The sequence below is a fragment of the Pelodiscus sinensis genome, chromosome 26 (assembly GCF_049634645.1).
Source record: "Pelodiscus sinensis isolate JC-2024 chromosome 26, ASM4963464v1, whole genome shotgun sequence".
Classification (NCBI taxonomy): Eukaryota; Metazoa; Chordata; order Testudines; family Trionychidae; genus Pelodiscus; species Pelodiscus sinensis.
This window is the reverse complement of record NC_134736.1, coordinates 3,518,588-3,545,760: the sequence shown is the minus strand read 5'-3', so window position 1 is coordinate 3,545,760 and position 27,173 is coordinate 3,518,588. Positions and strand designations below refer to the sequence as shown.

Sequence of the window (27,173 nt, the reverse complement as noted above, 5' to 3'; positions counted from 1 at the left end):
AGATCTTCAGTGCCGTTTACAGTGATGTCCTGAGGGTGGTGCCCTGGTCCTATAATACAAATAAGTGACAACGAATCAGGTTTCTGATTGTCCCATTTACTTCACAGTGGTTCATTCTGAGAATTATTGTACTTAATTTGTGTTTTATGAGAACCCAGACGATTAATGTTTACTGATGCTGCCTTGAGGAAATAAATGCCTTTTACTTCTTTTAAATTATTTGTATTATCTTAATGCGTAAGAGCCCGATTCATGGACTAGTTTTCAAACAGACCTCTCAGTAAAATACTCAATATGGAAAGCCGCGTGGTGCAGAATAAAAACTGGGCCAGCACCTGTTCCTGAGAGCGAGCAGCAGTGCAGATGTGGACAGATGGGACCGGTAGAGACTGCAAGTCCCAGGATGCACTGATGTTCGGAAGAGGCTGATTCCCGCAAGGCCTTAGCATGACTACATTTCCCAGCAGAACCCGGGCCAGCTCTGTCATAGGAGTGGGTGGGGGAAGATGGCGCATGGTCCTCTGGGAATTGCAGTCCTCAGACGACACTTTGCGGCCTGTCGCGATGCGTGGCGGTAGCGGCGTCCCCGGTTGGTTGCTGAGCTCAGCCGGGCGCCGGCTGCTGGCGGCAGTGGGAGCCGGGGCCCGGGGCGGAGCGGACATGGCGGCGGGCAGCATGGGGCAGCGCATGGTCTGGGTGGACCTGGAGGTGAGCGGGCGGGGGCTGCCTGAGGGGACAGGGTTGGGGGAGGGGCCATGTCAGACAGACCCCCCCCAACCCTCTGCCATGGCCCCCCCAACCCTTCCCCCTCAGACCCCTCCTCCCCCTGGCATCTGTCTGACATAGGCCCCTCCCCTAATCCTCCCCCCTCTACTCTTCTCTCCTCCCCCCCCCCGCACCTGAGGGGGCAGGACTGGGGGAGGGGAGGCCTGAGGAGGCAGGACTGGGGGAGGGGAGGCCTGAGGGGGCAGGACTGGGGGAGGGCCCATGTCAGGCAGGTGCTGGGGTGCGCAAGGGTTGTTACAAGGTATGCAGCAAGGGGCAAGCCAGGCTGGGTGTCAGGAAGCGATTCCTACCTCCGTGGGAACGGTCAGGGGTGGCCTTTTTGCCTGGGATGTCTGGACAGAGCAGAGACCTGCACCCCAGAGATCAAGTCCTGACCCCTGCATCCAGTGGGATCGGCGAGCTTTTCCTCCTTTCCCTGCTCCTGCAAAGGTACAGGTTGGCTTGCCCTTGTGTTCCTTTGCTGCTGCACAAGGCCTGGATGCATCCCGTTTAGCTTTGGGCCCTAGGGGTTCTGGCTGTGGTGGTCACTTTTCTAGCGATGGGTGAGCAGTTCTGCTCTAAATTCACTTCCTAAGTATTTGCACAGCTTCCTGAGATACTTTGGAAATTTTCCTTTCCTAGTCTGGCAATCACTGATTATGTCCCATCTAGCGGTGATTGAAATCAGCGCAAGCACCCATGGAAAAAACCAAAGACAAAAAACGAGCATTACAGCAGTGTTAGCCCAACTCTGGGATTAAAGTGTTAAGACATACCTTCCTTTCAAAGTATAAACCATAGCTCTTCTCCCTTCTTACCATTGTTGCTTCTGCCTTTGCAGATGACCGGACTGGACATAGAGAAAGACCAGATCATTGAGATGGCTTGTCTCATAACTGATTCTGATTTAAACATTTTGGCTGAGGTGGGTTGGAGTTTGGGGTCAGAGTCTAGCTCCTGGTACTGTTACTGTAAGTTTTGTCTGCCTGTTAAGTTAGCATGGAATGTTTTATGAACCATCAAGATAATAAGTAGACAATGTGATATGTGCCCTTTCCAGATGTGTGCAGCCTGTGGAATGGAATAATCGTCAAACAACAATTTATAATACATATTTGAGGGCTATTTGGATTGTGGCTGTGTGTAAAATATTAGTGGAACATAACCTGCATTTTTTAATAGTCTTGGTCCTATTATTAAGCAAGAATTACTCTCTGAAATATATGAAAATGAGCCAAAGCCATGGATAAGATATAGAAAGTAGGGAATGTTGAGGTTATTTGTTAGTACTCAAAGTATCGGAATGTTAATTTTTTTTCCTAATAAATTTATACAAATAATGTATCTTTGGTGAACATTTGAATACTTGTTTCTTAGAGAAATTAAATAAACTACATATTTAAAAGGGACTTTTTCTGATTCTGTAGAAAACTGGAAAATACAGTCTCTAAAACATAAAGCGACAATCTCCATGTCAGTAGTATGTTACTTTTTAGTACTGTAAGCTTGCCAGCTGCTGACTGCAATGAACCTATTTTTAAGTTATGATTATAACCTGGAAGACGTCCCTGTAAAATTGGCAGTATCTTACTGAACAGGCCTGTGCTTCCTCTTTACACATTCTAATTCATATGTTCTTGTGTTAGTTTTCACTACTACTTAGACCTGCAGAGTAAACACACAGAGGCAACTGGATTCAGTTCTGACTCATGGGTCATTGCTTGTTTAACAAGTCCCAATTACAGAATCTAATCAAATGATGTGTGAGCCTAAAAGAATCTCACTTGTTATTCACATTCCAATCAAGTTATTGACTGTAAAAGAAAGAAAACATTATGCCTTTTGATTTGTAGACTAAGAAAACTTGGTGTTAGATTGAAGCCATTGAGGGATCAACTGGAACCACAGATCCATACAGAATCACTTTGAATTTTGAAGTGCTGTTCCAGTCTAACACTTGAATTATATTCTGTTGATAGTGTATACCACGTGGAGGAGGCATTTCCTACCAGATGAGTTTTAATATTGTGGTGCAGCGCAAGATGAACAGCTTTCTTACAATTTCTGTTTGAAAGCTAGAGGTATCAGCAGAAGGTGGACAGATTGCTTCTGTCCGATGATAATCTTTAGAATGATTTTATTATTAGGATTTTATTTAAATTAATTTTTTTTCTCATTAACAGGGTCCCAACCTGATTATAAACCAACCAGATGAGTTGCTGGATGGTATGTCAGAATGGTGTAAAGAGCATCATGGGAAGGTAAAGATTCTAGAGCACAGAAGGAGAATCACTGGTTCCTTGCAATGAGTAACAGTTTTATAATTCTTAATCTCAGAATTGTACTAAGTGCTACATGAATACTTCAGGGACAGGTCCTTTTCTGAAGAGCTCACCTTCTAAATGTACAAAAGGTGGGAGAAAGGAAATATCATCCCTGTTTTACAGATGGGGAAACTGAGGCAGAGTGCAGTTCTGATTTGTGCAGGATCTCATAAGTCCTTGGCAGAACCGAGAACTCAATCCAGATCTTCTGAGATCCAATCCAGTGTCTTACCCAGAAGACCAACCAGAAATAGACTATCCAAAGAGCTTTGTAATGCTTTTGGGTATTAAATATGCCATTAGTTAGTTTGTTTTCAGTTTTTTTTATTTCTAGGTAACATTTGACTGCAGCTTAAACATGCTAGAAATATTTTGAAATAATGGTAAATATTTGATTGGTGATGGGATGTCTCTTTCTTGTAGTCTGGCCTTACTAAGGCAGTGAAAGAAAGTACAATTTCACTGCAGCAAGCAGAGTATGAATTTCTGTCCTTTGTACGACAACAGACACCCCCCGGCCTTTGTCCTCTTGCAGGTAAAATGTACACTTATATTTTTTTTAATACTAATAAAATCAGTCCTTTTGTTCCCAGGTTTTTTTTAAAAAGCTTGTGTATGCAAAATGTAGGGCTGATTTAGTCTCCTACCTGGAGATCTGCATGCAAACAAATTTCATTAAGCATAAGAAGTTTAGCGTTAGGTATCATCCATTCTATAAATTGCCTAAAGCAGATATTATATAGGTTTCTGAAAAATACCCATAGATCTGCAGGAAACTTAAATTCCTCTTAGTAGTAAAATTTCATTATACATTTATATTGTTACTGGTGTGACTTAGTGTTGACAGCAGTTTGTGAATGCAAAAGATGAACAGTATTACAGATAGGTACCTTGTTTTTCCTTAACTGGCAACACGATTCCAATCAACCTCCAAGTGCTGCTATTCTGAATGTCTTGTTACTTGATGGTGATTCAGAACTCTGACTCAGAGGTCAGAAGGATAACCTGAGGGAAATATAGTCATCCAACAGTAGAGCGCTTATACCCTTATTGGAAAACCTGGTTGCTTGTGTAATATATTGACTTTTATTGAAATTATTGTTTCTAATAAGAATTCAATGCAGAGAGATTATATGTTTAAACCACACAGAAGTGCTCCCACAGTGGAACTCAGACAGAAATCTTTTAAAATCATATTTACTGGAAGATGAGACTTACAAGCTGACTGAAAACATTTGAAAATCAGAGATGTTTTCCCCAGTCTGCAGAGTCTGTCTCTAGTTCTGATATAATTCACTGTGCCTTTGTAAAGTCTCTGGAAAAAATATCTGTTTTGTCTTTTCTTAGGAAACTCTGTTCATGCGGATAAGAAGTTTCTTGACAAATATATGCCTCAGTTTATGAGGCATGTTCATTACAGGATAATTGATGTGAGCACTGTCAAAGAACTGTGCAGGTAAATGCCGTACAAAGTTAAACAGCGTAAAAAGATCTGAGGAGTTCTAGTTATTTTTTACTAATTTTCTTCTAAAAAAAGAGAGGACAACAGCGGGGAAAGAGCTGTGTGCAGCCATTTTGTTCTTTTGAATACTGCACTGGGATCAAACAGAAAAAGGGCAAGGAGCTACTTAGTGAACTACATGTAGGGAGGTCTTTAGCTCTCACATAGATTGTATTATTTTGATGCTTATAATAGCGACTTGTCTGCCAGTGAAATCCAAATTCTTGCCCTGAAGAGACATTTCCCATTGTAGCAGCACAAAGAGGCTTCTGACTGTGTATTGAATATATATGGATTTTAAACTCATTTTCTTCCATATACAGGCGCTGGTATCCAGAAGAATTTGAATTTGCACCAAAGAAAGTGGCTTCTCATAGGTGAGATTTCCTCTGTTGCCTTTAATGCAGCCCATTTGTCATAGCTTTAAGATACAGTACTCTCTTATCCTGGAATGTGGAACATACAATTGAACCCCCTGGTCCAGCATCCTTGGAAACTAACCGGTCCTGAACAAGGGAGTTTGCCAGACCAGGGGAGGTCAGTGCCGAGCTCTCTGCAGCTGGCTTCCAGCCCCAGCTTCCAGGTTACCCTCCTGGCTGCTGACCCTGCTGATGTTTCTGGTCACTGCTCCTGGCATCTGCTGGTCTCCCTGCTGCCAGCCCCTCTGCTGCGGGGTTCCCAGCGAACCCCCACTCGCAACCACTGGGGCTCTCTGAGTTCAGCAACATCCATGGCCTGTCGAACCAGATTCCCAAACCAGAGAGGTTCAACTGTATCAATTTCTTTGGAAATCAGACATGTTAATTCTGTTGCTGATGGGGCTGGAAGTCTGTGTAATTGTGTTTCTTGCCATCTCTTTCTCTTGAAAGTCTTTTTGTGGCAAAAAAGACTAACTGTAAAAATACAGAAAACTAAAGTAATTTATTAATGACCTGCTCAGTTTACTAAGCCAAGATATTTGTCTTGACAAATACATGTTCAAAGCACTTACATACCACAGTGCTAAGCATTTCAGAAAAAAATATTGGAGCACAACCGTTATTAGAGGACCAGTAGTGAAAGCAAAGGACTGGGAATTGGGAGATTGGGTTTGGGACATATTGATGCCTTTTTTCCTATTTGTGAAGTGGGGTTAATCTTGATTTACCATCCAACAGTGTACCACACAGCATCTTTCATTTGAGGATCTAAAAGCTAGTTATCAACATTAACTGTGCTTTATAACAAAGTATTAATACTTTATCTTTGATTGTCAACTTTTCAGGACCATCACTGTGAATCTGACTTTTGCCATTGGGCCCCATGTTTTTTTAAATACTGTGCCTAGCACAATGAAGTCTCAGTTCTGACTTAGGTGCCTAGATACTATTTTAATATACAAATTGCTTAATGTGTTTATTTTATAAATAAAGATCTGGAAACCAGAACTTGTCTTGCAGATTGCTGCTGATATGCAAAGTGGAATAATAAAGCTGTATTAGCTCAACAGGACTGATGGCAGTTTTAATTCATTCCTGTTAGGAAATGAAGCAATTGTGATTTACTACAAATATGAAGCCAAAAGGAACAGTACTGAAATGCCTTCCTTTTGGAAGCATAACTACATTGGCAGATGTGCTCACTTTAACTTTTTGATGTAAAAGGAATCAAGTTATGTTTACTGCTTAATTTTTTCTGCCTCTTGAAACCTTGCATGGGAATCTTTGGGAAAAGGAGTAACCGAATCTTCAAGTACCTCTTCTCCTAGCTCTCTGATGCATGAACTCTGTAATATGGGCATATGAAGGCCCAAGGTTCAAAGGGAACAGCATGCATCATAGCCAGCCTTTGCAGTCTGAAGCCTGGCATATTGCAGAAGGCAATTTCTAGCCATAAAGATTGGTATTTAAAACCGTTGTGCATGAAAATACAAAGATGGCTAGGGAGGTTATCGGGTCATTTTGGTTCCTGCCGATGTTTGCGGCACCATTTCAGGAAGCATTTGTTGGAATGAAATGTCATCATTGAGCAAAGGTCAGCTGATGGTGACCTGATTTTAAGAAGTACTATCTTCTGATTTAGATGTGGCTTTACTTAGATTTCAGAATGATAGGAATCTAGGTTCTGATTTGATTTTTTGTTGATTTGTTTTTACTAAATATGTTCTTGACAACTGTCCTTTTCTAATAATTATTTGTATTATTGTATGTTAGAGGACCCACTTGAAGTAAAGGTCCATTTGTGGTAGGCGCTGTGCTAATGCATAGTGTGTCTGTTTCTCCTCCTGCTCTTTGTCTGGTCTATGTAAGCCTTTTGGGGCAGAGGCCCAGAGAAGTAAAAGCAGTTTGCTCAGGGTCTCTCGGCAGATAATTGGCCAAACCAGGAATAGAATCTAGGTCTCTTGAGTCCTTGTCCACTATAAGGAATTTCAGACTAATACCAGTACTTGTTTTAATAGATGAAGTCATGCAGAGACTTAAACAAAAGTGGGTAAACTATACTTTTTCAGACCATGTAATGTTAATTTGCATATTCATCATATGAGAACACGTTCAGCTCAGTTAACCTGCCTTCACTCTCAACTACAATAGAATAATAGAATTGTAGGACTGCAAGGGACCTTGAGAGGTCATCTAGTCCACTCCTCTGAAGTCACAGAACCTGTTGGCTTGCTAGAGTTGCATAGTAGCACAAACAAATAACTAATGTGTTACTTCCTTGCGTGCCTTCCTTGCTGAACTTTTATTGTTTCCTGTATTACTGAGTCTTGCGAAGGTGGTTTTATTACTGATATATTTGTGTGCCATCTATTTCTCAGTGTTCCTTTTTTTATTTTATTTTTTACAGTTTGGAATTTGTGAGTTGCACCAGAATTCAAATGTAGCCTGAATGTTGGTGCATTTTGAAACCTTTCTTAATTCTCTTTCAGGGCACTTGATGACATCAGGGAAAGCATCAAAGAACTTCAGTTCTACAGAAATAGCATTTTCAAGAGGAAAACAGATGAAAAGAAAAGAAAATTAATAGAGAATGGAGAAAGTGACAAAACTGTGAGCTGATCTTGAATCTCACAATGCCATACCGTATTGTCCAGTGGATGTATCTCCTGATGTTTTTCTGTTTACCACTGTTTAAGGAAGAGGCTTCTTTTACTTACTTGGTTCTTAACAGTTGTTAAAGCAGACAGAAGTCTGAATAACCGCTGCTTTCCTATGTTTGAGCTGTGAATTTGCCATTTAAAGTCTCAGCAGCTCCTTTGTTTTATGTACCAGGTCACTTTTGCTCTTTGATGCACCTCTTCATTTAGTTTTAGAGACTCTTTTGTTACAAAATAAAACAATCCCGTTGAAAGACTTTTTACGCCTCTCTTTTACAGCAGCCTTCGCTATAAGACTCTCTCTCTCTCTCTCTCTCTCATATATATATAATGTTCCTCTAAAAAATGAGCCAGCCTCCCTCAGATTTTCAAAAAAAATGTTATGGGAAGTATATTGCATCCTACAGCAGTCAGATCTCAAGGTGCTGAACAGGAATTCCTCAGTAAAATCCACAGTGCCATTTGAAAACCGACTGAACGTGTGCATCACTTAATGTAGCCTGCTGAGCAGTGGCCTTCTATACTGGGGTGTCAAAGGTATGATCAGCTTATCTCTTGACAGCTAATTCAAGTACCAATCTCTTTTTAGTTCCATGGTGGACATTTGTCTGCTTTACAAAACTCTCACGCAGGCAGCAGGCTGTGCTCAAAGGATGCTATGGAGGAGCTGCACAAGAAGCTGATTTGTGATCAAGCAGATGAAATTTTAATAAAAAAAAATGTGCAGGCCAGCAATGAAGTGCATTGCTATGATAAGGGGGTTAACCTGTCATACACACTTTAAAAGAATTATGGTAAAAACGTGTCTGGTTTTCACAGGCTGTTCCTGTGGCTGGGAAACAGCTAAATGGGTCCATGGACTTCACTGGCCTTTTGATTGGGCTCTAGAAGAGGATGCTATTGCCATTTAACTTGTCATGATAACTTATTTAGAAGTTGGCATGTAAGGAACGAGGACCTTTTTCAGTAAACAAAGTTTATCTAGTCCACAGCAGATTTGAAGGTTCATTTTAAACTCCCCTTTTTGCCTCACATCTGAAGTTTTTCTAATAACAGGTTTCACATTACTTGATTTTAATATTTTAACATATTCATTTGTTTCCTAACAACATGAGCTAGAGTGTGAACATTGGTTGTGGCATATTCAATAGGAATCAGGGACACCAATGTTAAGATACTGAAAACCATGCTTCATTGCCAGGGATTGGACGTAACCTTAGTCACCAAATTGCTCTGGATCTATGTGCATCTCACCAATACTTGCTGTTTAGTTTTAGGCTTCTAAAGAAGAAGTTAGGGGATTGTGAACTTCAAGCACTCTCCTATTGAAAGTGTCAGTGGGGAAGGATCACTAGTACTGGCCCAGAGCTATGACAGTCCTCTGCCAGTTTGTCAATTTTATAAGCAACATATTTTCTCTACTGACTCCTGGACTGTGATTGTGAGATCTATGTTTTTCCATTGAACTTGAATGTTTCAATCCACATCCCCAGCAACCAAAGTCCAAAGCTTCCCAATTCCTTGGGGATCAAAATAGGTAAGTGTTAAGGGGGAGAAAGGAAAAAAGGTTACCTTTAAATTATGAAAAGAAAATAAATAACTGCAGCTTCACTGCTCGGATGAATGTACCCAATTGCATTCTGTAGCTATGTTCTGTCTAGCTTGGTGGGCTTGTTTCACGGGTTGGTACCAACTCTACCTTCCATTTCAATTAGCAAATTCTTACTTTGGCTCCAAATTTTGTTTTGAGTACTTTAACTTTATGGCAGATTCCAGTAAGATCAAGCCCTGCTATATTAGCCTCATACTCAGTAGAAACCACAAGGTCACAAACGCACACTAACATAGGTCACAGACTACACTAACATAGCTGTACATACTTTGTTCGTTCTCCGCTTACTCAAGATGGGCCACTTTTAACAAAATTTTGAGCAAGCCTGGTCTGATTTCAAGTGTCTATTGAAATGCCAAAGCAGACATGTTTGTCATGCTTTTGAGTTGTCTACTGAACAAGTCAAGTCACGTGGCTTTACTGATACGTAAATGTACATTAAGTATGGTAAAATTGGTCCCTTCAACTAAGAAATAAAAATTATTAATGGAAAGAGTAAAATAAATAATCCCTAACCAGGTGCTTTGCTATTAAAAGAAATCTAAACAGAGTAAAACAAAATCTACAATTTACCAGAAAGCAGAAGCTAAATGCAAGATTAAGAAACAACAAATGGTCCTGTAGCACCTTAGAACATGTCTGCACTAGGAAACTATTTCAAAATTAGTAAATTTGACTTAACTCCCCATTTTACAAAATCAAATTATCATGCCCACACTAAGGGGAAGCCTCGAAATGAGTCAGAGGCAGGCTCTGTTAATGTGAACTCCCTCCCTCAGACTTAAGAATTCCAGGAAGCACCGGGGAGTTATTAGTTCTAATTACTCTGTGAAGTCATTATTTTGAAATAGCGGTACCAGAGTGGCCTCATTATTGCTATTTTGAAATTAGCGTTATTTCCCAAGGAAAGCAGGAGTACAGATTTCTAAATCAGCAGCCCGTTATTTCAAAACAACGGGCCTGGTACCGTGGACATTATCCTTATTAACTCCCCTCTTTGGTTGAATTATTTTTAAATAAAGCCCTAGTGAAGACCAGAGTTTATAGACTTAGCCTCATTTAGCATGGACACTTTAATTGACAGGTGGCTTTTTTTGTTTTTTAACTCTCCCTCTCCCCTCTTTTTCTGCTATATATTTGTCCCCCGGGGCTCCTTGCCCAATATTTGTCAACTGAAGAAGTGGGTTGTGCCCATGAAAGCTCATGATACTAACCAAAAAATATTGTTAACCTGTAACTAAAAAAACTTCAACAACGAATGGTCCTGCAGCACCTTAGAGACTAACACGACGACTACTCAGACTTAAACATGCAATTTTATTAGACAAGGTAAAGAGCCACCGCTGTATCTTTCATTCTAAGAAATCAGAGCTTGATATCATGTAGCCTAACAGGCAAAACCTACTGTTTGCTTTCTTAATACACAATCCACAGACACTCCTAAATCTCCCATAAGGTAAAACCTTTTTCCTCTTCAAACAAGTATTAAGATGAGTCATAGTTTTAAAGTTAGATGTGTTTGAGAAAGAGAATCTCAGTCTAATCTTGCATTTTCCGTTTGATGATATCTTGCTCACTGACAAAATGAGTGACACATGTCAACAGCTTGTTTCTATGGTTGAAATAGGGACTAAGAGAATTTTCATTGCGCTACCATCCCTAGCACTTTCCCACCTCTCCACAGAAGTCTTACAAATGAGAAAACCCATGAAGTTGTAAGTATAAAGTTAGCCACCAGAGGGAGGCCCATACAACTCATGAATGTAAGAAAAGCACATTGGGTAAAATGTTTTTAACCAAATATATTCATTATCATGACCTGTACCCGGTTCCATTTTCACTCCAGTTAAGCATGGCAATATTTCAGGTTTTCAGAGCAACAGAGGGGAACTACGTCCTTTGAGAGAGAAGCAATTGGTGAAAATTTATAAACAAGCATCTTGACAGCAGATCTATAGTAGTGAATAAAGAGTGACATTGGATCCAACCCAGAACAAAGACTACCACTAAAGCTAGAAACAAAAGGTAATAATCACTAATTCTTCCAGCTAGTCTGAGTCTTAGGACCAGTAAGGACTTTTACATAACAGAATCTGGGAGAAGAGTGTGAGGAAGGTAGACCGCATACTAGAATGATACCTTTAACCTGATTCTTTTGGTAATGAGTAAATTACAGTATCATTCACAGAGAGGGCAAAGCATTTTGAAATTGTGATTTTTAATGTACATTTACTCCAACAAACGTATCCCTGTTTTTTAATTTATAAAGAAAATAATCAAATTAGCAAGTTTTTTTGTGAGGTGGTGGGGAGGAGAGGAGATTTTTTTGGGGTGGGGAGAGATTGGTGAAATTTCCCTTTTTAGTTTTAGATAGTAACTGGAGAACAAAGCACTTGCTTGTCCTCCCAACCAGCTATAAACAGGCACACATATATATTAAAAACACATGGATTTGGTTCTCAAACCAGATGATCTGGGGGGTGAATTTCGTGGCTTAGGCAATCAGGCATTTTTCTTAATGTTGATAATCATTGGTGCCTATCGTTATCAGGAATGGACATATCCGTGCATGTCCCTGAATTGCTCCATGTCTATGTGCATCTGCCTGGTATTTTCTGCTCTGGTGATTACTTTTGTGTCTGGGCTTCTAAGTAAAAGGCGTGGGATGTGCTTTGTGAACACTGAGCACCCTCCTGATGAAACATCAATAGGGAAGGGTCTAAAGTGCAGGCCCAGCATTATGGCCGTGTCTTTCATTCCTGTGAGGCTGTCAATTCCACGTGTGATGTTGTCATCTTTTATGAAAAAGAATGAGAAGGAGGCACAAAGGGGTGCCCATATTTCTCTGGCTGAATTTGAATGATCCTCTCCATAACTCTTGCTCTTGAACCATCCATTCCTGTGGTGATCAAAGACAGTCAGAGGGATACCAAAGAATAAATATGCAGAACTTTAAACCACTGATTTTGTCACCATCTTCATTTTAAACAATGGAATCAACTATTCACAGAGGGTGAAATTCACTTCTCATGCTGGGAGTCAGCTTCAGGCTTGGATGCACAACCTAAACAAAAACCTTCCAGTGAGTCCAAAGGACCAGGATTTCACCCATACGGGGGAATTTACCCTTATCTGGGAGGGGTTGGCTTCTCTAGGCAGACCTCAAATAGAATTTCCTTGAATCTTGGATGGGTAAGGAGTAGAATTCTATTACTTTTAATAAGTCATGTTTTACAGTAGTGGCTAAGAGCCAACAAAGGACAGGATCCCATTGTTCAGGGCAAACAGATCACAGACACAAATGTACTACAGGGACTGTCTGCGATTCTGTCATGCACATGGGTCTGGAGAAGTGTGGCCTCACCTTCTTCCCACAATCCCTAATAATGTTCCCTGTAATCTTTTCCATCCATGTATGGAATATTTTTTTATGTGCATCAAAGCATGTCTGATGGACACTTCCAATAGAAAAAAATTAGTTGTGGGTGCTCCACTAACCAACTGGGTGGCATTTGAATTTCTGCACAGGGAACACTGCCATCTAGGGAGGCAGCAGTCTCAGCTTTGGCTGGTTGAGAAGCTGCTTCTACCAGCTGGAGTCTCCAGCTGACACCAGATTAGACCTGTGCTGCAGGAGTTCCTTATTATTCCATGCAGCATTCTAGAGCGCTGCATGCGATGCTGCAAGACAGCCCCCTTCTGCCTTCCCTTTTTCACTTTGAACATTGACTCTCCTAGTCATTAAACATCATGAACAGCTTCTAGAATGTATTACCAATTGATTGCCCTTTATTCCATGCTCTTGTATTGTAGCTTGCTATAAATTATGTAACCTCCAAGTACTTCATGTAAGGGCAAAGAGTTTAAGTAAAGAAACTCATCGATACCAGTTAGAAAGGCCTCTGGAAATTTCAGTGCACGAAAGGCGAGGCCAAAAAAAAGAGATATGAAGGCCACTAAAATTCTAGCATGAGTTTTGAAATTAACGTCTAGGAAGAATGTACTCATCGCAGCTTCAAACCCTCCTTAAAACTCTTTTGCTGAGGTGGCTACGAAAAACTTCAGAGCCTCTAGGCTGCTGCTACCACTGCCTGTTTATTAACTGGTTCCTTGGACTGCCTCACTGCGCAGTTGCTGTCTACCTGCTTAGATTGTAAGCTCCTTTCGGAGCAGGAACTGCATTTGTGTGTGTGTGTGTGTTCAGGGCCACTGCGCCTGTATTCCCTTGTATGGTGCAGGGACAGCAGCCACTCAAGTTTCCCACCTGTTGCCTTTCTTGGATGGAGACCCACATTTCTTCATCCTGATCCGGGCATATCCAGGCGGAACAGTTCCATGCCTTGACTGGGTTATTCATAGCATGGGACTCTGCTTCAGGAGACTTGCTTACTTTCCCTAACACCCCATCATGATAAGGTATCACACAGCATTTACCCGCAAGTCTCTTTTCTCTGTAGTGATTTTTAACATCGAGAATAAAACCTATAAAAACAATGAAACAACACTGCGTGCTTTCTTATCAGCTTAGACATCACCCAACTCGATCCTGGGCTCTTGTAGGAGCAGTCCTAAACCCCATGCAAAGGGCTTCCACATCCGCTCAACCTCCTCCCAACTTCTGCTCTGAACAAATACCCCCACATGTCTAGCCTCCCCTTCACATGGTTCTGGGGTCTTTGATGATCTCTTCGTGGAAGTCCAGGTTCAATCAGTTTTTCTCTCCAGGGCATAGCTTCAAAAGGACAGATTTGAAGTGGATCATTTGCATTCCCCTCACCTCCAGACATTTCCTAGGGAATTTACCTTATATATATTGCCCCCCAAAGTCCTTTCAGATTCTTTATATTAGTCAAGTCTCTGGAAAAGCTACATACAATCCTACAAGAAATCAAATAATTGTATTTGTAATACAATGGACCCGAAGCTATTATACCAAATTCACTATCATCATCATCATCAACAACCATGGGCTCAGCGCCTGTTGGTGTCCGATGCCTCCCTCACTATTTCCTTCCATCTTTCCCTGTCCAGTGCAGAGTGGCTGAGTTTCTGCAGACTAGCTCCGCACCAATCTACTATATCATCCACCCATTCTCTGTGGGATCTGCCTCTCCTACTCAGACCATCCATTATGCCGAATACCACGGTCTTAACTTTTCACTCGTCGTGCATTCTGCAGATATGCCCGAGTAGCTGTAACTTCCATTGTATAACCTTCTGCAGTAGGTTCTTTCGGCTGTATCTTCCTATATAATTCCTCGTTGGTGACCTTCTGCATCCATCCTAGTCTCAGGATCTTTCTATAACAACTCCTCTCAAACGCCAAGATCCTTCTCTTCGAATCTTTTATCATCACCCATGTCTCACATCTGTACAACATGCTGCTAAATACACGTTTTCAAGACGCTCAGGTTCGTTCCTAAGCTAATCACTTTACTTTTCCAGATCTTATCTATTGCCTTCAAACTCGCTCATGCTTTCGCTATTCTAGTCACTATTTCCTTCTTACAGTCTAGATCATATGTCATGTTACTCCCCAAATATGTGAACTTCTCTATGTTTTCTAGTTTGATCCCATCTACACTGATCTTCCTTCCTAATCTTCAAATACCATTGTCTTGGTTTCATCAACATTCACTAGGTTTTACTTAATTCAACAAAGTTTATCTCAAATCTGTAAAGCATGTCCTGGATAGATGCAGCATATTTCCAGTGTGTCACTCTTAAGCCAATGGGTCCTGCTTCGTGACCACGGGGCTCCCTCATTATATGCCAACATGAATAATAATTATAATATTCCTTTCCTTCCAGAGTGACCTCAGCTATTCTTATTTACACCAGTGGAAGATCTGATCTTTGTGCTAAAATGCTGTTGGATTGAGTCCGAAAAGTGATGTGATAAAAACAGTTGTGCCTTTTTCAGCACTACAGTGTCCCATGTCTGTGATGTTTCTCGCAAACCCAAGCTTATACTAGCATTACTGAGACCAGCGCTATCTTTCACGTCGGCAGAGCTGTCAGCTAAGTTCTAATTGAAGAATCTTTATTACTGGTGATGAGCAGTGTAGCTTTGCAAATCCCAGGCTCAGCTCACAGATCTAGTCAGAAAAAAAAAAAGATCTTTTGACGTGTGAACAGAGTAAATATTATGTGAAAATCACTGAAAGAAAATATATGTGGCGCCCCATCCTGTCATTTTTTCAAAAGAGATCAGCATTTTAGAGTGTTGCAACATGCACTATTGTAACATGAGGTGCTGATTTGAGACTCCTGGAATAACAAGAGAACAGGGAAAGATTGTCAAGCTTAACTTCCCGGGCAGAACAAAAACCTGTCACTTATATGCTAATACTGCATAAGCAGCATATGTTTTACATACTGGACTTTTATGAGATCATGTATTGACTCACATGAATTAATCTAAAAATGGCTTCTTTCATATACCACTGTCCTCATGCATATATATAACAACATGTAAATGTGATCTGCTAAGTACAGGAAGCAGAAGTCAGATTATTTCTCTCTGGGTGATATTCTTCATTTTAATGAGACATCTGGGATTATTCCCCTGCATGCACCAGTCTCATTAATGCTTATACAGACACTGACTGAATGGCAGGTATTGCTATTATGAAAGGTACATCAGACCAGAACTTGGGGTCCAGGTGGAAGGGCCTATATTGATCAAAGCTACATGGATCTCATGAAGCATTTTATTTTTGAAGATCGCTAGAAAAGGGTCTCAGATGAGTCAAAATCTGCTGTTCCCCCCTGTCCCCCCGAGTCATGTCTTTTCAATCCATCAGATAACCTTTAAGGTCCAAATCAGTCTCACTTAGCAGGCAATATTGTTTCAAATACTACATGGTAAGTCTCTAGCCTTTCAGTTCTTCTTTAAATCTGCCACATGTGAACAGGAGGCAGGTATGTGCTATGCATGAGGCAGGTTTTGGTAGCAGCTTTCTGTGCTGAAGAGGCGAATCTGGAAAGGAAATCTCCCGTATGACTGACATTCTGCTTCAAAGAGTGGCAAAAAGCAAGCTCAAACTCTAACTGGTCAGCTTTGCAGGATTAGTGGGGAGCTGAGCATCACTGAAGTCTGGTCTGTGGGTCAGAGATCCAGATACACATTTTTACTAGAAAACAGGGCTATGGTACAGGAATAACCTGTCCTAGGGCTCCTTCGTGGGAAATAAGGCCTGGAAGAATGAGGGTTCTTTAATAAGTAGCAGGTTAAATACAAATAAAAGGAAGTACTTCTCGTGATACACAGTCAACCTGTGGAACTCCTTGCCAGAAGACATTGTAAAGGCCAAGACTATAACAGGGTTAAAAAAAAAGACCGTAGATAAATTCATTTAATGAGCTGGTGATACCATGTGATTTCAACCTATGACCAGAACCAATTATTGTTCTGCACCTGGACCTATTACCAATTAGTGTTTTGCACTCTCAGCCCTGTTTGTGCCAAGTTCTGTCAGCTGTGGCCAAGGCTCTCTGCTTCCCGCCACTGCTGTAAAGCAGGGGGATTCAGCTGGGAGATGGCAGCAGAACAGGCTGCTGAGTCCTGCTGCTTCTTCCAGCTCCTGCAACTGCACTGAGTGCAAGGGGGAGTCTGTACCAAGCCACCCCGCTGTTCCCTAAAGCTGCCCTGAGCCCTATGGGCTAAGCTCAATATGGGGGGACTGTCCCATCCATAGAATAGTTGGGGCAGCTGCTGCGGGGCCCCCCCAGTGGGGCTCAGGTCAGCCCCTACAAACCATCCCCACTCTGCCCACTGTGTTAAAGCAAGATGTAAACAAAGATCCTGTTGGTTAAAAGAGCTCAAGAGTGTTTTTGAGGTTTATAAAATCACACTTCTAAAAAATCATTGTCTTCCCTGCCCCTCCCTCGGCTGCCTTTTTGCAGAGGGGCACCCGTTTAACAGCATTGTCTAGGGCTTCATAAATCCTAAGAACACCCTGTTTGGGGTAACAAGTTCATCACTGCTTCAGCTCCAAACAAGCACCTCATCTGAGGCCTCCCTTAGCCACGTCCTTCCAGCTCTTCCCTAAGGATTGGGGCTCGCCAAGGATCAGCAGTCCTGGCCTTTTCTGGATGGGAAAGAGGGCCCTGAACCAGTCTAAACATGGTTATTCACCCAAGGGTCTCTGCTGGAGAACCCAGGTTGAACTAGGAAACTCATCTCCAAGAGAGCCTGAGAATGGGGAAGGAACATTAGCATCCCCCTCCCCTTCTGGGGAAGGTTAATACAATGCCCCAACCCCACAGACACAGTTGCATTTAGGCTACACTATAGAGTTATCCTAAGACATCTGAATAGCTTTCACATCTGGCTCCAAGTCATTTATGAAAATGGGCCTGAGGCTCCTAAAAGGGCTGGATTCCCTTCCAAAAACTGTATCCACTGTAGCTCAGTAATGGGCTTTAAGGTTCACAAATAGTTTCTTGGCCTTGATGAAGGTCATTCTGTGATCACAGGAACCAGAATGTCATGCAGATAGCTCAGTGGCATGAGCGCTTCCGCAGGATTTCCACAACCAAATGGGTTCAGACTCTGAATATATTTACAGTATCAGAACTGACTCTCAAAACCCTTTGGCCATTCCCCTCATCAGTATCCTCTACACTGTCAAACACCCCATTCCTACAGAATCTACTACAGGATCTTCTAGCATGCCTGCCATTATTTATGCCTGTCATTTGCAAAGGGTGAGATCTATGCAGCTAATGCTTTGAAACCAACTCTTAAACCCTCTCCAAAACTTGGAAGAAGGCATGGATTATGGTTCAATGTTAGGTCATGGCTCTACTAGGAAACTATTTCAAAATTAGTAAATTCAATTAAACTCCCGAATTAACAGATTGGAACTAGTGTGCCCACACTATGGGAAAGTCTCGAAATTCAAATTATTCTGGAGAGTAATTATTTCCAGCACTGGAGCATCCATGCTACCACTATTTTGAAATAACTATTTCGGAATTAGCGTTACTGCTGATGAAAAGCAGGAGTACAGATTTAGAATTCTGCAGCCCGTTATTTTGAAATAATGGGCTTGGTAGTGAGGATACTCCACTTATAAATTCAACCTTGTAGATCAGTGCTTAGAGACCTGTTAGAGACCTTTTTTTTCAAGACATTGAGATCTGGCATTCTGCTGTCTTCAGGCACATCAAAACCTCACAAGGCTCATCATGAGCTTTGACACAGTAGAACATTTCTTGATCGCGTTGGCCTAGCATTGACATAATTGCGGCTTTGTAGTTAGATGAAGACCACATTTGAGTGAGAACAGCCTATGTACCAATGGCAATCATGATAACGAGAGCTATTTTTTCATAGCCTTTCTTCCATGCTTTCTGCAATGCAGAAACACCTTTACAAGGGAATAGAGGAGTAAGAGAGAGACTTCAACTCTGCCCTCCAAAAACAATCAAATGAAATTAACAAATTGTTATGCTCTTCAATATGTTCACAAGCGCTGAGCTGGAATTTAAAGAAATCTATCCTTGCTCTCAGCAAATCTGCTCCATCTTCCTTTCTTTTGCCTACCTCATTGTACAGATTAAGTTAATAGCTAAGAGGTTTCCAGCACATCAGGTAGTGGTATGGGGTTTAATACAACAGCCACACTCTGCTCAGTATGTCAGGGAAAGAGACATGAAGTATTAACCCGCCTGTTTTCTTGAGGATGTTCTTTAGTTCCCACTCTATTCCCTCCATCAGATTATAGCCTGCAATGTGCCATGGCTGGCTTAGATTCCCATTGGACTTGATGGAAAAGGCTCAATTAACTGCAGTGGCAGCCAGAGTTACTTCCAAGTTTCTCTGCGATGTTTCACGTTGCCCTCTAAAGATGGTGAGCTCGGGTGTGCAACAAGCGAAAAGTAATTAGAAAGAGACGATCTAGTTGGACATCTTCAGGCCCAAAGGTGCCATGTCTGATCTCCTGGCTTGTCCAGGCCTGACTCTTTCATCCAGCAATTCCTGCAGTGGAGGGAATTGCTCTTTCTGCTCTGCCAGTAAATACGATTGAGCTGGATAACTAGTGGTTGAACGAGAACATCTCTCTTCCAAGATGTGTGGAATCTATTTAGAGACTCTAAATGAGGCTGAATTTGCCACTTCCCTTGATTAGTGGCTTTTGGGTTTAATTACTTTCACTGGTTTATCTTTTCCAATTTTCTTTTTTTCTAATTTTCTCCTCCAGTTATAGAGTCTTGCTACACTTTGGTCTTCTATCTGAAAGGCCCCCACCTTCATAGCATTTATTCTTTTCTATCAAGGTGAACTGATGACATACCTAGAAGCACCTAAGCAGGGAGAATATTTCTGATATGGAATCATCATTGCTTTTATGAGCTAGGCACCTATTTATTCTTTCCTGGAAAATAGAAGTGGTTTGAAATCACCATCATCAAAAGGAATCACTGGACTTAATTAAGCCATAGGTTCTCACCACTGCAGTTCCATTATGAGATAACTGACCACAATGCACGTTATTGATCGTGTACGGAAGATGGAGGCACATAATGCCTTCCAGCTGTCTCTCGGAAAAATGGTATGCACAGGGATTGCTGAGATCACAGCACATCATTAACACGATTAAGCCAATATAAATATTTTGAAGTGTTAAAAATGGTTTTATGGTGTGCAGGTATCCTACTGAGGAACACGAGGGGCAATCAAAGCTAAACTGTGCCTGGTTCTTGGGAGCTTCTGACACATTGTACTCTGACAATAAGGGTGTGTCTAGAGTACGGGTTTTTTTTCCAAAAAAAGTGGCTCTTTTTCGAAAAAACTTCTCCTGCATCTAGACTGCTGCCACATTCTTTCGAAAGTAAATTGAAAGAACACGGCAGTTTTTTTGACCGTGGAAAACCTCATTTTACGAGGAATGACACCTTTTTTTGAAAGTGCTTATTTGAAAAAAGGCGCTATGTAATGCAAACTGTGCTTTTTCGAAAGAGAGAATCAAGACTGCTTGGGTGCTCTCTCTTGAAAAAGTGGCTTGCTTTATCGAAAATAGTGGTTGTAGTCTAGACGCTCTTTTTTGAAAGAGGCTTGCAGTCTAGACGTAGCCTAGGATATCTCATCTTAGGCATGGGTGGAACACCAGGGAATATCCCAGTGCTACAGCAGGCAGTAGTTAGGATGTTCTTCCTTCTGTGCTAGTCCTGAATCGATTCCACAGGGGCACAGTGCTATGGGGGATTCTCATGGCATGTAACACACAGGCTACATCTACATGGGCTCGTTCTCATGCAAAAACTCTTCTGTGGAAGAGTTCTTCTGGAAAACTCTTCCAGAAGAGAGCATTTACACTGGCATGTGCTTTTGCGCAAGAGCATCCATGCCAGCGTAGATGCTCTCTTGCGCAAGAAAGCTCTGATGGCCATTTTAATCATCGGGCTTTCTTGCGCAAGAAATTCATGTTGCCTGTCTATGCTGGCCTCTTCTAGAAGAGCTCATGCGCAACAGGGCTTATTCCTGAGTGGGAGCGTCAGAGTTCTCATGCAAGAAGCCCTGATTTTATATATTAGAACGTCAAGAACACGCGGCCAGTGTAGACAGGCAGCAAGTTTTTGCGCAAGAGCGGCTGCTTTTGCGCGAGATTGCACCGGTTTAGACACAGCCTAAGGTTTTAAAAACAATGAAAAGTCCTGTGGCACCTTAAATATTTCAGGAGTTATCATTTCGAAATAAGTTATTTCGAAATAATCTCATAGTGTAGACATAGTCTATTTCAAGATAGGCATTATTCCTCATCAGAAGCAGGAGTTATTTAAAAATAACAAGCCCATTATTTTGGAATAATTTCAAAAATTGCTTGCTGTGTGGACTCCTGCCTTGTTATTTCAAAATAACTTCCCAGTGTAGACATGCCGTTACAGACTAACAAAAATATATAGGCTCGTGAGCTTTCATGGGTAAGACTCACTTCATTAGAACATATCCATGAAAGCTCATGATCCTATATATTTTTGTTAGTCTGTAACTTTAGAAGCAATGAGTAGTCCTGTGGCACCTTAGGGTATGTCTGCACTACCACCCTAGTTTGAACTAGGGTGGTAATGTAGTCAACCGGAATTGCAAATGAAGCCCGGGATTTGAATTTCCCGGACTTCATTTGCATGTTGCCGGGCGCCACCATTTTTAAATGTCCGCTAGTTCGGACTCCGTGCCCCGCGGCTACATGCGGCACGAACTAGGTAGTTCGGACTAGGCTTCCTATTCCGAACTATGGTTACTCCTCGTGGAACGAGGATTGGAAGGGACCTTGAGAGGTCATCAAATCCAATCCCCTGGCCTCATGGAAGGACCAAGCACCACCTAGATCAGTGGTCTCTAATCTTTTAACACCCAAGATCACTTTTTAAATGTCAGAACAAGCCAAGAGCTACTGCTCCATCCTTCCCCCAGGACCCCAACCCTTCCTTGAAGCCCCGCCTTCTCTATTCTCCTCCTCTCCATCACTTGCTGTCCCCAGCCCTTATACACTCTACACTGATTTTTTTTTTTCTGATTCTTCTGTAGGAAGAGCTTTTTTTCCAACATTTGACCAGTCTAGACTGGTCCTTCAGAAGCCCCCTTATTCCTTGTGGAACGAGGAATACAGAGGTTACTGAAAGAGCATGTTTGCTCTTCCACTAAAAAAAGTGGAAGAACAAACATGTCCCTGGATGTGGAAGAGTTTTTCTGGGATAGCTCTGGAATCCTGGAAAAACTCCTGTAATATAGCTGTGCCCTTACTTGCTTGAGACAGGATGTGCAGGCTCTGGGGTGGGAATGAGGGATTTGAGTGTGGGAAGGGGTGAGAGGTGCAAGCTCTGGGAGGAAATTTGGATGCAGGGGGAGGTAGAGAAGGGGATGCTGGCTCGGGGAGGGGGCGTCAGGCTGGGGAGTGTTGGGGTCAGATAGAGGGTTGGGGTACTAAGCAAGCCACAGGCTTGTGGATGTGAGGGTGCAGGAATTTGGGTTGGGGTATGTGAGGGACTCAGGGCAGGGGGGTCCAGTGTATGATAGTCTCAGGTCTATGGTCTGGGGGGTGCAGGAGTGTTATGATGTTGCAGCCAGATGGGGGCTTGGCCCCAATTGGGGGTTTGTTGGCCAGGCTTCATTTTTAAATAAAATACTGTGTCAAACACAAAAAGTTTCTGCATTGTCTTTATTTCTGAGAAAGGCAGGGAATCTGTTTTGAGTCAGGGGTCACCGACCCACAGAAAAGTCAGTTGGGGCCACACAAGTGAGATGCAAAAAAATAACTCCTCCAAAACCCCCACAAGCCTCACCAATGTGGCCCCAACTGTGCTGGTGGAAGCAGAGGACATGGTACTGGGGAAGGGTGCTAGTGGGTGCTGGGGCAGGGGACAGGGTTCCAGTGGGGGCAGGGGACAGGGTGCTGGGGTGGGGGCATGATGCCAGTGGGGGAAAGGGGATAGGGTGCCGGGGGGGCAGGGACAGGGTTCTGCAGCAGGGGACAAGGTGCCAGAGGGAAAAGGGTGCCAGTGGGAACAGGGGACAGGGTTCTGCAGCAGGGGACAGGGTGTTGCTGGGAGCAGGGGGCAGAGGACAAGGAGTCCCCTGCAACCTCCTCCTCCCGGGACTCCTCCTCCCTCCCCCCCATAGAGGAGGGAAGCCCTGGCACACGCCTCCTCCAGAGACGACTCCCCCCTCCTGCAGAGCAGGGAAGCACCGGTGCATGCCTCCTCTGGAACCCCCGGGAATGGCACGCAGCTACAGGACTTCTGTTCACCCTGCAGGAAGCCAGCACTCCCTTCATTGTTGCTGGAGGTAGGTAGTGGGGCTTTTTGGGGGTGGGGGGAAAATGGGGATGGCCCCAAACGCCTCGCGATCGACTGGTCGAGCCCTTGCGATCGACCACTTGATTGCGATCAAAGGGTTGGTGACCACAGACCTAGATCATTGCTGATAGATGTCCATCCAACCTGTTCTTAAATATTTCCAATGATGGAGATTCCACAAGCTCCGTAGGCAATTTATTCCAGTGTTTAACCATCATGATAGTTAGGAAGTTTTTCCTAGTGTCCAAACTAAACCTCCCTTGCTGCAGTTTAAGCCCCTTGCTTCTTGTCCGATCCTCAGAGGTCAAGGAAAACAATTTTACTCCCTCCTCTTCGTGACACCCTTTTAGATACTTAAAAACTGCTATCATGTCCCCTCTCAGTCTTCTCTTTTCTACACTAAACACACCCAGTTATTTCAGTCTTCCCTCATCAGTCATGTTTTCTAGACCTTCATTCATTTTTGTTGCTCTTCTCTGGACCTTCTCCAGTTTCTCCACATCTTTCCTGGAATGTGGTACCCAGAACTGGACACAATACTTCAACTGAGGCCTAGTCAGCACACAGTAGAGCAGAATGATTTCTTGTGTCTTGCTCACAACACTCCTGTTAATGCATCCCAGAATCATGGGTTTTTTTTTAACAAGCTGCTGTGTTCCATCCCAGATGTGGCAGCATTTCAGTAGACGAGCTGATCATTACATATAGCTTGTATTGCAATTTGTTAGGATCTTTGCCATTCCACTCGCACATGGCTCTTTCTTTACACTCATGGTTCGTTTTTACAGACATTTGGTTATTGCAGATGTGAGGTCACAGTTGGATTTTTTTGATGACTATAGAACCCAATTCTGGACTACCAGATTTTATCACATCAAATGCAATGAAATGTCTTGTTCGTGGTTAATCGCTCCTTTTTTACTGTCTTTCTGTTTTGAGTGTAGGACTCTACTGTTGATCAAAGTCTGCACAGTGCGGAATAAACATAATTGTAAAGGTGCTAAATAAATGTTTGCCAGCATTTTGAAAAGTGATTTGCAATTTGGAGGACCCAATCAGAAATACCTTGGCTAGAACCTGAAGTGGGAGAAACTCAGTCCGGAATGGAGATCCACATGATTGACAGAGAGGGTAATTTGCCACAGGAATAATTAAGATGTAGATTTGGAGGATTCTTCATCTCTTTAATCAAGAATGAAGATCTTTGTAAAAGATCTGGGATCAGTTCTGGGCTTGATGCAGGAATCATTGGCAGAGATTCTTTGGCCCAAGTTGCACAGAAATTTAGAACAGATGATCAAAATGGTCCCTTCTGGCCTCATCAATCTATGAAAACGCTTGAAAGGGCCTAATTTTCAACAAGTGCTGAATGGCTGTCCCTTGAAAATCAGGCTCTTTTAAAGTGTCTCAAGTAGAGTTCCCAAAAACGGAGGCATCTGAAATCCCTAGTCACTGCTGAAAACCTTGGCTATAGGCTGTTATTTCCAGATGAAACAAAATCAAGGTCAGTAGAAGATTTACATGTTTCTTCAACCCCTTTTGTGGTAAAAGATTCATCTCCTTATCGCTGAATCAGTCAGTTTGTCTATGAAATTTACCTTTTTTTGAGAGAGAGAGAGAGAGAGAGAGAGAGAGAGAGACTAAGATTTCAAATGGTAACCTAACAAATCATGACTTTGTCTACACTGCCGGCTTTTGCAGGCAGAGAATATGCAAATGAAGTGCTGATTAGCATTTTGTCGTACTTCATTTGCATAATCTATTCGAGCCGTTTTTGCGCAAGGGGTTTTTACGCAAAAACAAGCAAGGTGGGGCTATGTCTACACTACGAGTTTTCTCGGCAAAAAATATGCAATCTCATTTGCATATTTTCTGCTGATCCTTATTTTCGCTAGGGTTTTTGTGCAAAAACAAGCAGTGTGGACGTTTTCTTTTAGCGCAAAAACCCCTTTTCCCGCAAAATCCTTATGCCCCCAAAAAGGAGGTTTTTCCGATCTTGTGGGAAAAGGGGTTTTTGTGCAAAAAGAAAACATCCACACTGCTTGTTTTTGCACAAAACCCCTCAGCGAAAAAAATGGATGGGCAGAAAATATGCAAATGAGATAGTGACTCATGCAAATGAGTCCCTCATTAGCATACTTTTTGCCTAGAAAACTCATAGTGTAGATGTAGCCTGGATGTTTCCTTTTTGCGCAAAAAAAACCCTTTTTGCACAAGATCCTTATCCCTCTGCACAAAAAGGAAAGGTCCACGCTGCTTGTTTTTGCGCAAAAACCCCTCATGCAAAAATGGCTCGAATATATTAGGCAAATGAAGTGTGACAAAATGCTAATCAGCGCTTCATTTGCATACGCTCTGCCAGCAAAAGCCAGCAGTGTAGACATAGCCCAGAAGATTAAAAACACTTCTGAATTCAGCCTCAATGTCTCAATGGAATTTCAGTTGATTCTGAATTCTCACCAGTTGCAGAACATTTATCTAAACCGCTTGCAGTTTGTGTATTTCCGGTTGTAGCTATGGCTAAGATGCAGATAATCAGAAATGGAGATTCTGGGAAAACTGGCTTGAGCAAGCAGATTTCCTGTCATTTTCTTATAAAAGGATCTGTGCAGCCAGAGTAAGGTCACAGAAAGTTGAAGGAATAATATAAGCAAACAAAACCACTTGTGGGCGAGTTTAAGAGGAGTGAAACTGGCTTATGTAACAAAGAGAGACAGCTCCCTCCTTAGATTTCAATGCTGCAATTGACTAAGCAAAAAAACTCATAATGCACTGCAGGACTGGGACCATAAAGAGTTTCCAGTCTCGATCCCAGATCTGGCAAGCTGGCCTATGCCAATACACCACCCACAGAGCACCAGTGATCTCAATGAGCTTGAGTCAGGAGCACGGAAAGAAATGTTTTTCTCTACGCTTGAGGATTGCAATTCATTGCAGCACCAGCAGATGCTAACCTAAAGCAGCACAAACCTCTCATGTAGCAACTGTTGGTCTGCACATTCTCGTAGATTTTCATTTTGTTTGTTTTTTCTATTTTATATTTTTACTTTTATCCCCCTAATCTGCAAAAAAAAAATATTATAAACTGTCCTAGTTTTGCTCCTTTTTTATATTTTTTTCTTAATTGGCTTTTTTTCTTAGAACATTGAAAAATATTCCATCTGTGTTTATACATTTTTAAATACTGTTTATTCTTGCTTCTGACGCAATTCTGTTGCATGGTAAATTTTGTCTAGTTTTTCCTGTATTATGCAATAGAGTTCCTGTTTTTGTATACTGGACTATTTTGAGGTTCTGATTTAGTACAAATTTGTCATGCATCTTGGCAAAAGGCAGATAAAAACACCAAAGCTATACTTTATCTTTTCGCAGAGAGCCCAGTCTTATAGCCCTAACTATGCCTGTAAGTCCTGCTAACATCAATGAGAGTTTGCTGCCTGTGTATGCTGTAGGATTGTCTCCTTAAATAGGACTTCTGTTTGTGTACATTTGCAAATATTAAACATCAAACTTGTCAGCTTCAGACAATGAGGTAAAAAAGCAGCTGAAGTGGGGTTTCAGACATATTTCCCTATTTTAAAAAATATATCTCTTGTGATTCTATAAAACCTCTGCAGAAACAGCAAGGGAAGGAAACTGATGAAGGCTCCGTTCCGGCACATAGGCAGGCATGGAAGTAACTTCGCTCATGTGAATTACCCCATTCATTTAAATGGTATTATCCCCAGGAATTAAGTTATTCACACGCGTGAGAGTTTGAAAGTTCCCAGTGCAATAATAATGGGTCACATCGTTTCTGGTAATAAAACAGCGGTTAACACTTACATAGTCTTCTTGGGATTTGTACTCTTCAAGGTACTTTATGAAAAGTTATATACACACACACACTGATTTTAACATCTTGATTTAAATCAACTTACACATAAGTTACTCACCGTTGAGCTACAACCAAATCCCCATATAAATCTTTGTAGTCTACCAATTTACATACTCTGATGGTAAAATGTGGATGTATTTTGTGCTGCTCGAGGTGGCTTACTCCTCAGGGACCTGTTTCAGTATGAAATTAGCTTAGTGCAAACAGCAGGT

At 42.0% G+C, this 27,173-nt stretch overlaps 2 protein-coding genes across 2 annotated transcripts; one reads left to right on the top strand and one right to left on the bottom strand.

The window, feature by feature from the left end:
* The first annotated feature begins 545 nt into the window (after positions 1 to 545).
* REXO2 (RNA exonuclease 2) lies at positions 546 to 7,923 on the top strand. Its single transcript, XM_006121680.4, has 7 exons — positions 546 to 708; positions 1,607 to 1,690; positions 2,949 to 3,026; positions 3,513 to 3,624; positions 4,437 to 4,545; positions 4,914 to 4,967; positions 7,499 to 7,923. Exons 1-7 carry the CDS (start codon positions 565 to 567, stop codon positions 7,626 to 7,628), a joined length of 711 nt encoding a protein of 236 aa, XP_006121742.2. The 5' UTR covers positions 546 to 564; the 3' UTR covers positions 7,629 to 7,923.
* A 766-nt stretch (positions 7,924 to 8,689) lies between these two features.
* On the bottom strand, positions 8,690 to 23,876 carry LOC106731909 (NXPE family member 2-like). The gene is given in 7 exon segments (XM_075909262.1): positions 8,690 to 8,881; positions 10,684 to 10,750; positions 11,838 to 12,098; positions 12,101 to 12,177; positions 18,584 to 18,689; positions 18,691 to 18,765; positions 23,787 to 23,876. Coding segments are annotated over 7 exon segments (747 nt in total). The 3' UTR covers positions 8,690 to 8,810.
* Positions 23,877 to 27,173: the final 3,297 nt, after the last annotated feature.

Excerpts from the sequence above, each read along its gene's own strand:
- REXO2 (XM_006121680.4), top strand. The coding sequence starts at position 565 with ATGCGTGGCGGTAGCGGCGTCCCCGGTTGGTTGCTGAGCTCAGCCGGG. Across the intron at positions 3,625-4,436 it reads CGGCCTTTGTCCTCTTGCAG|GAAACTCTGTTCATGCGGAT; the intron begins GTAAAATGTACA and ends GTCTTTTCTTAG. Across the intron at positions 4,968-7,498 it reads AAGAAAGTGGCTTCTCATAG|GGCACTTGATGACATCAGGG; the intron begins GTGAGATTTCCT and ends ATTCTCTTTCAG.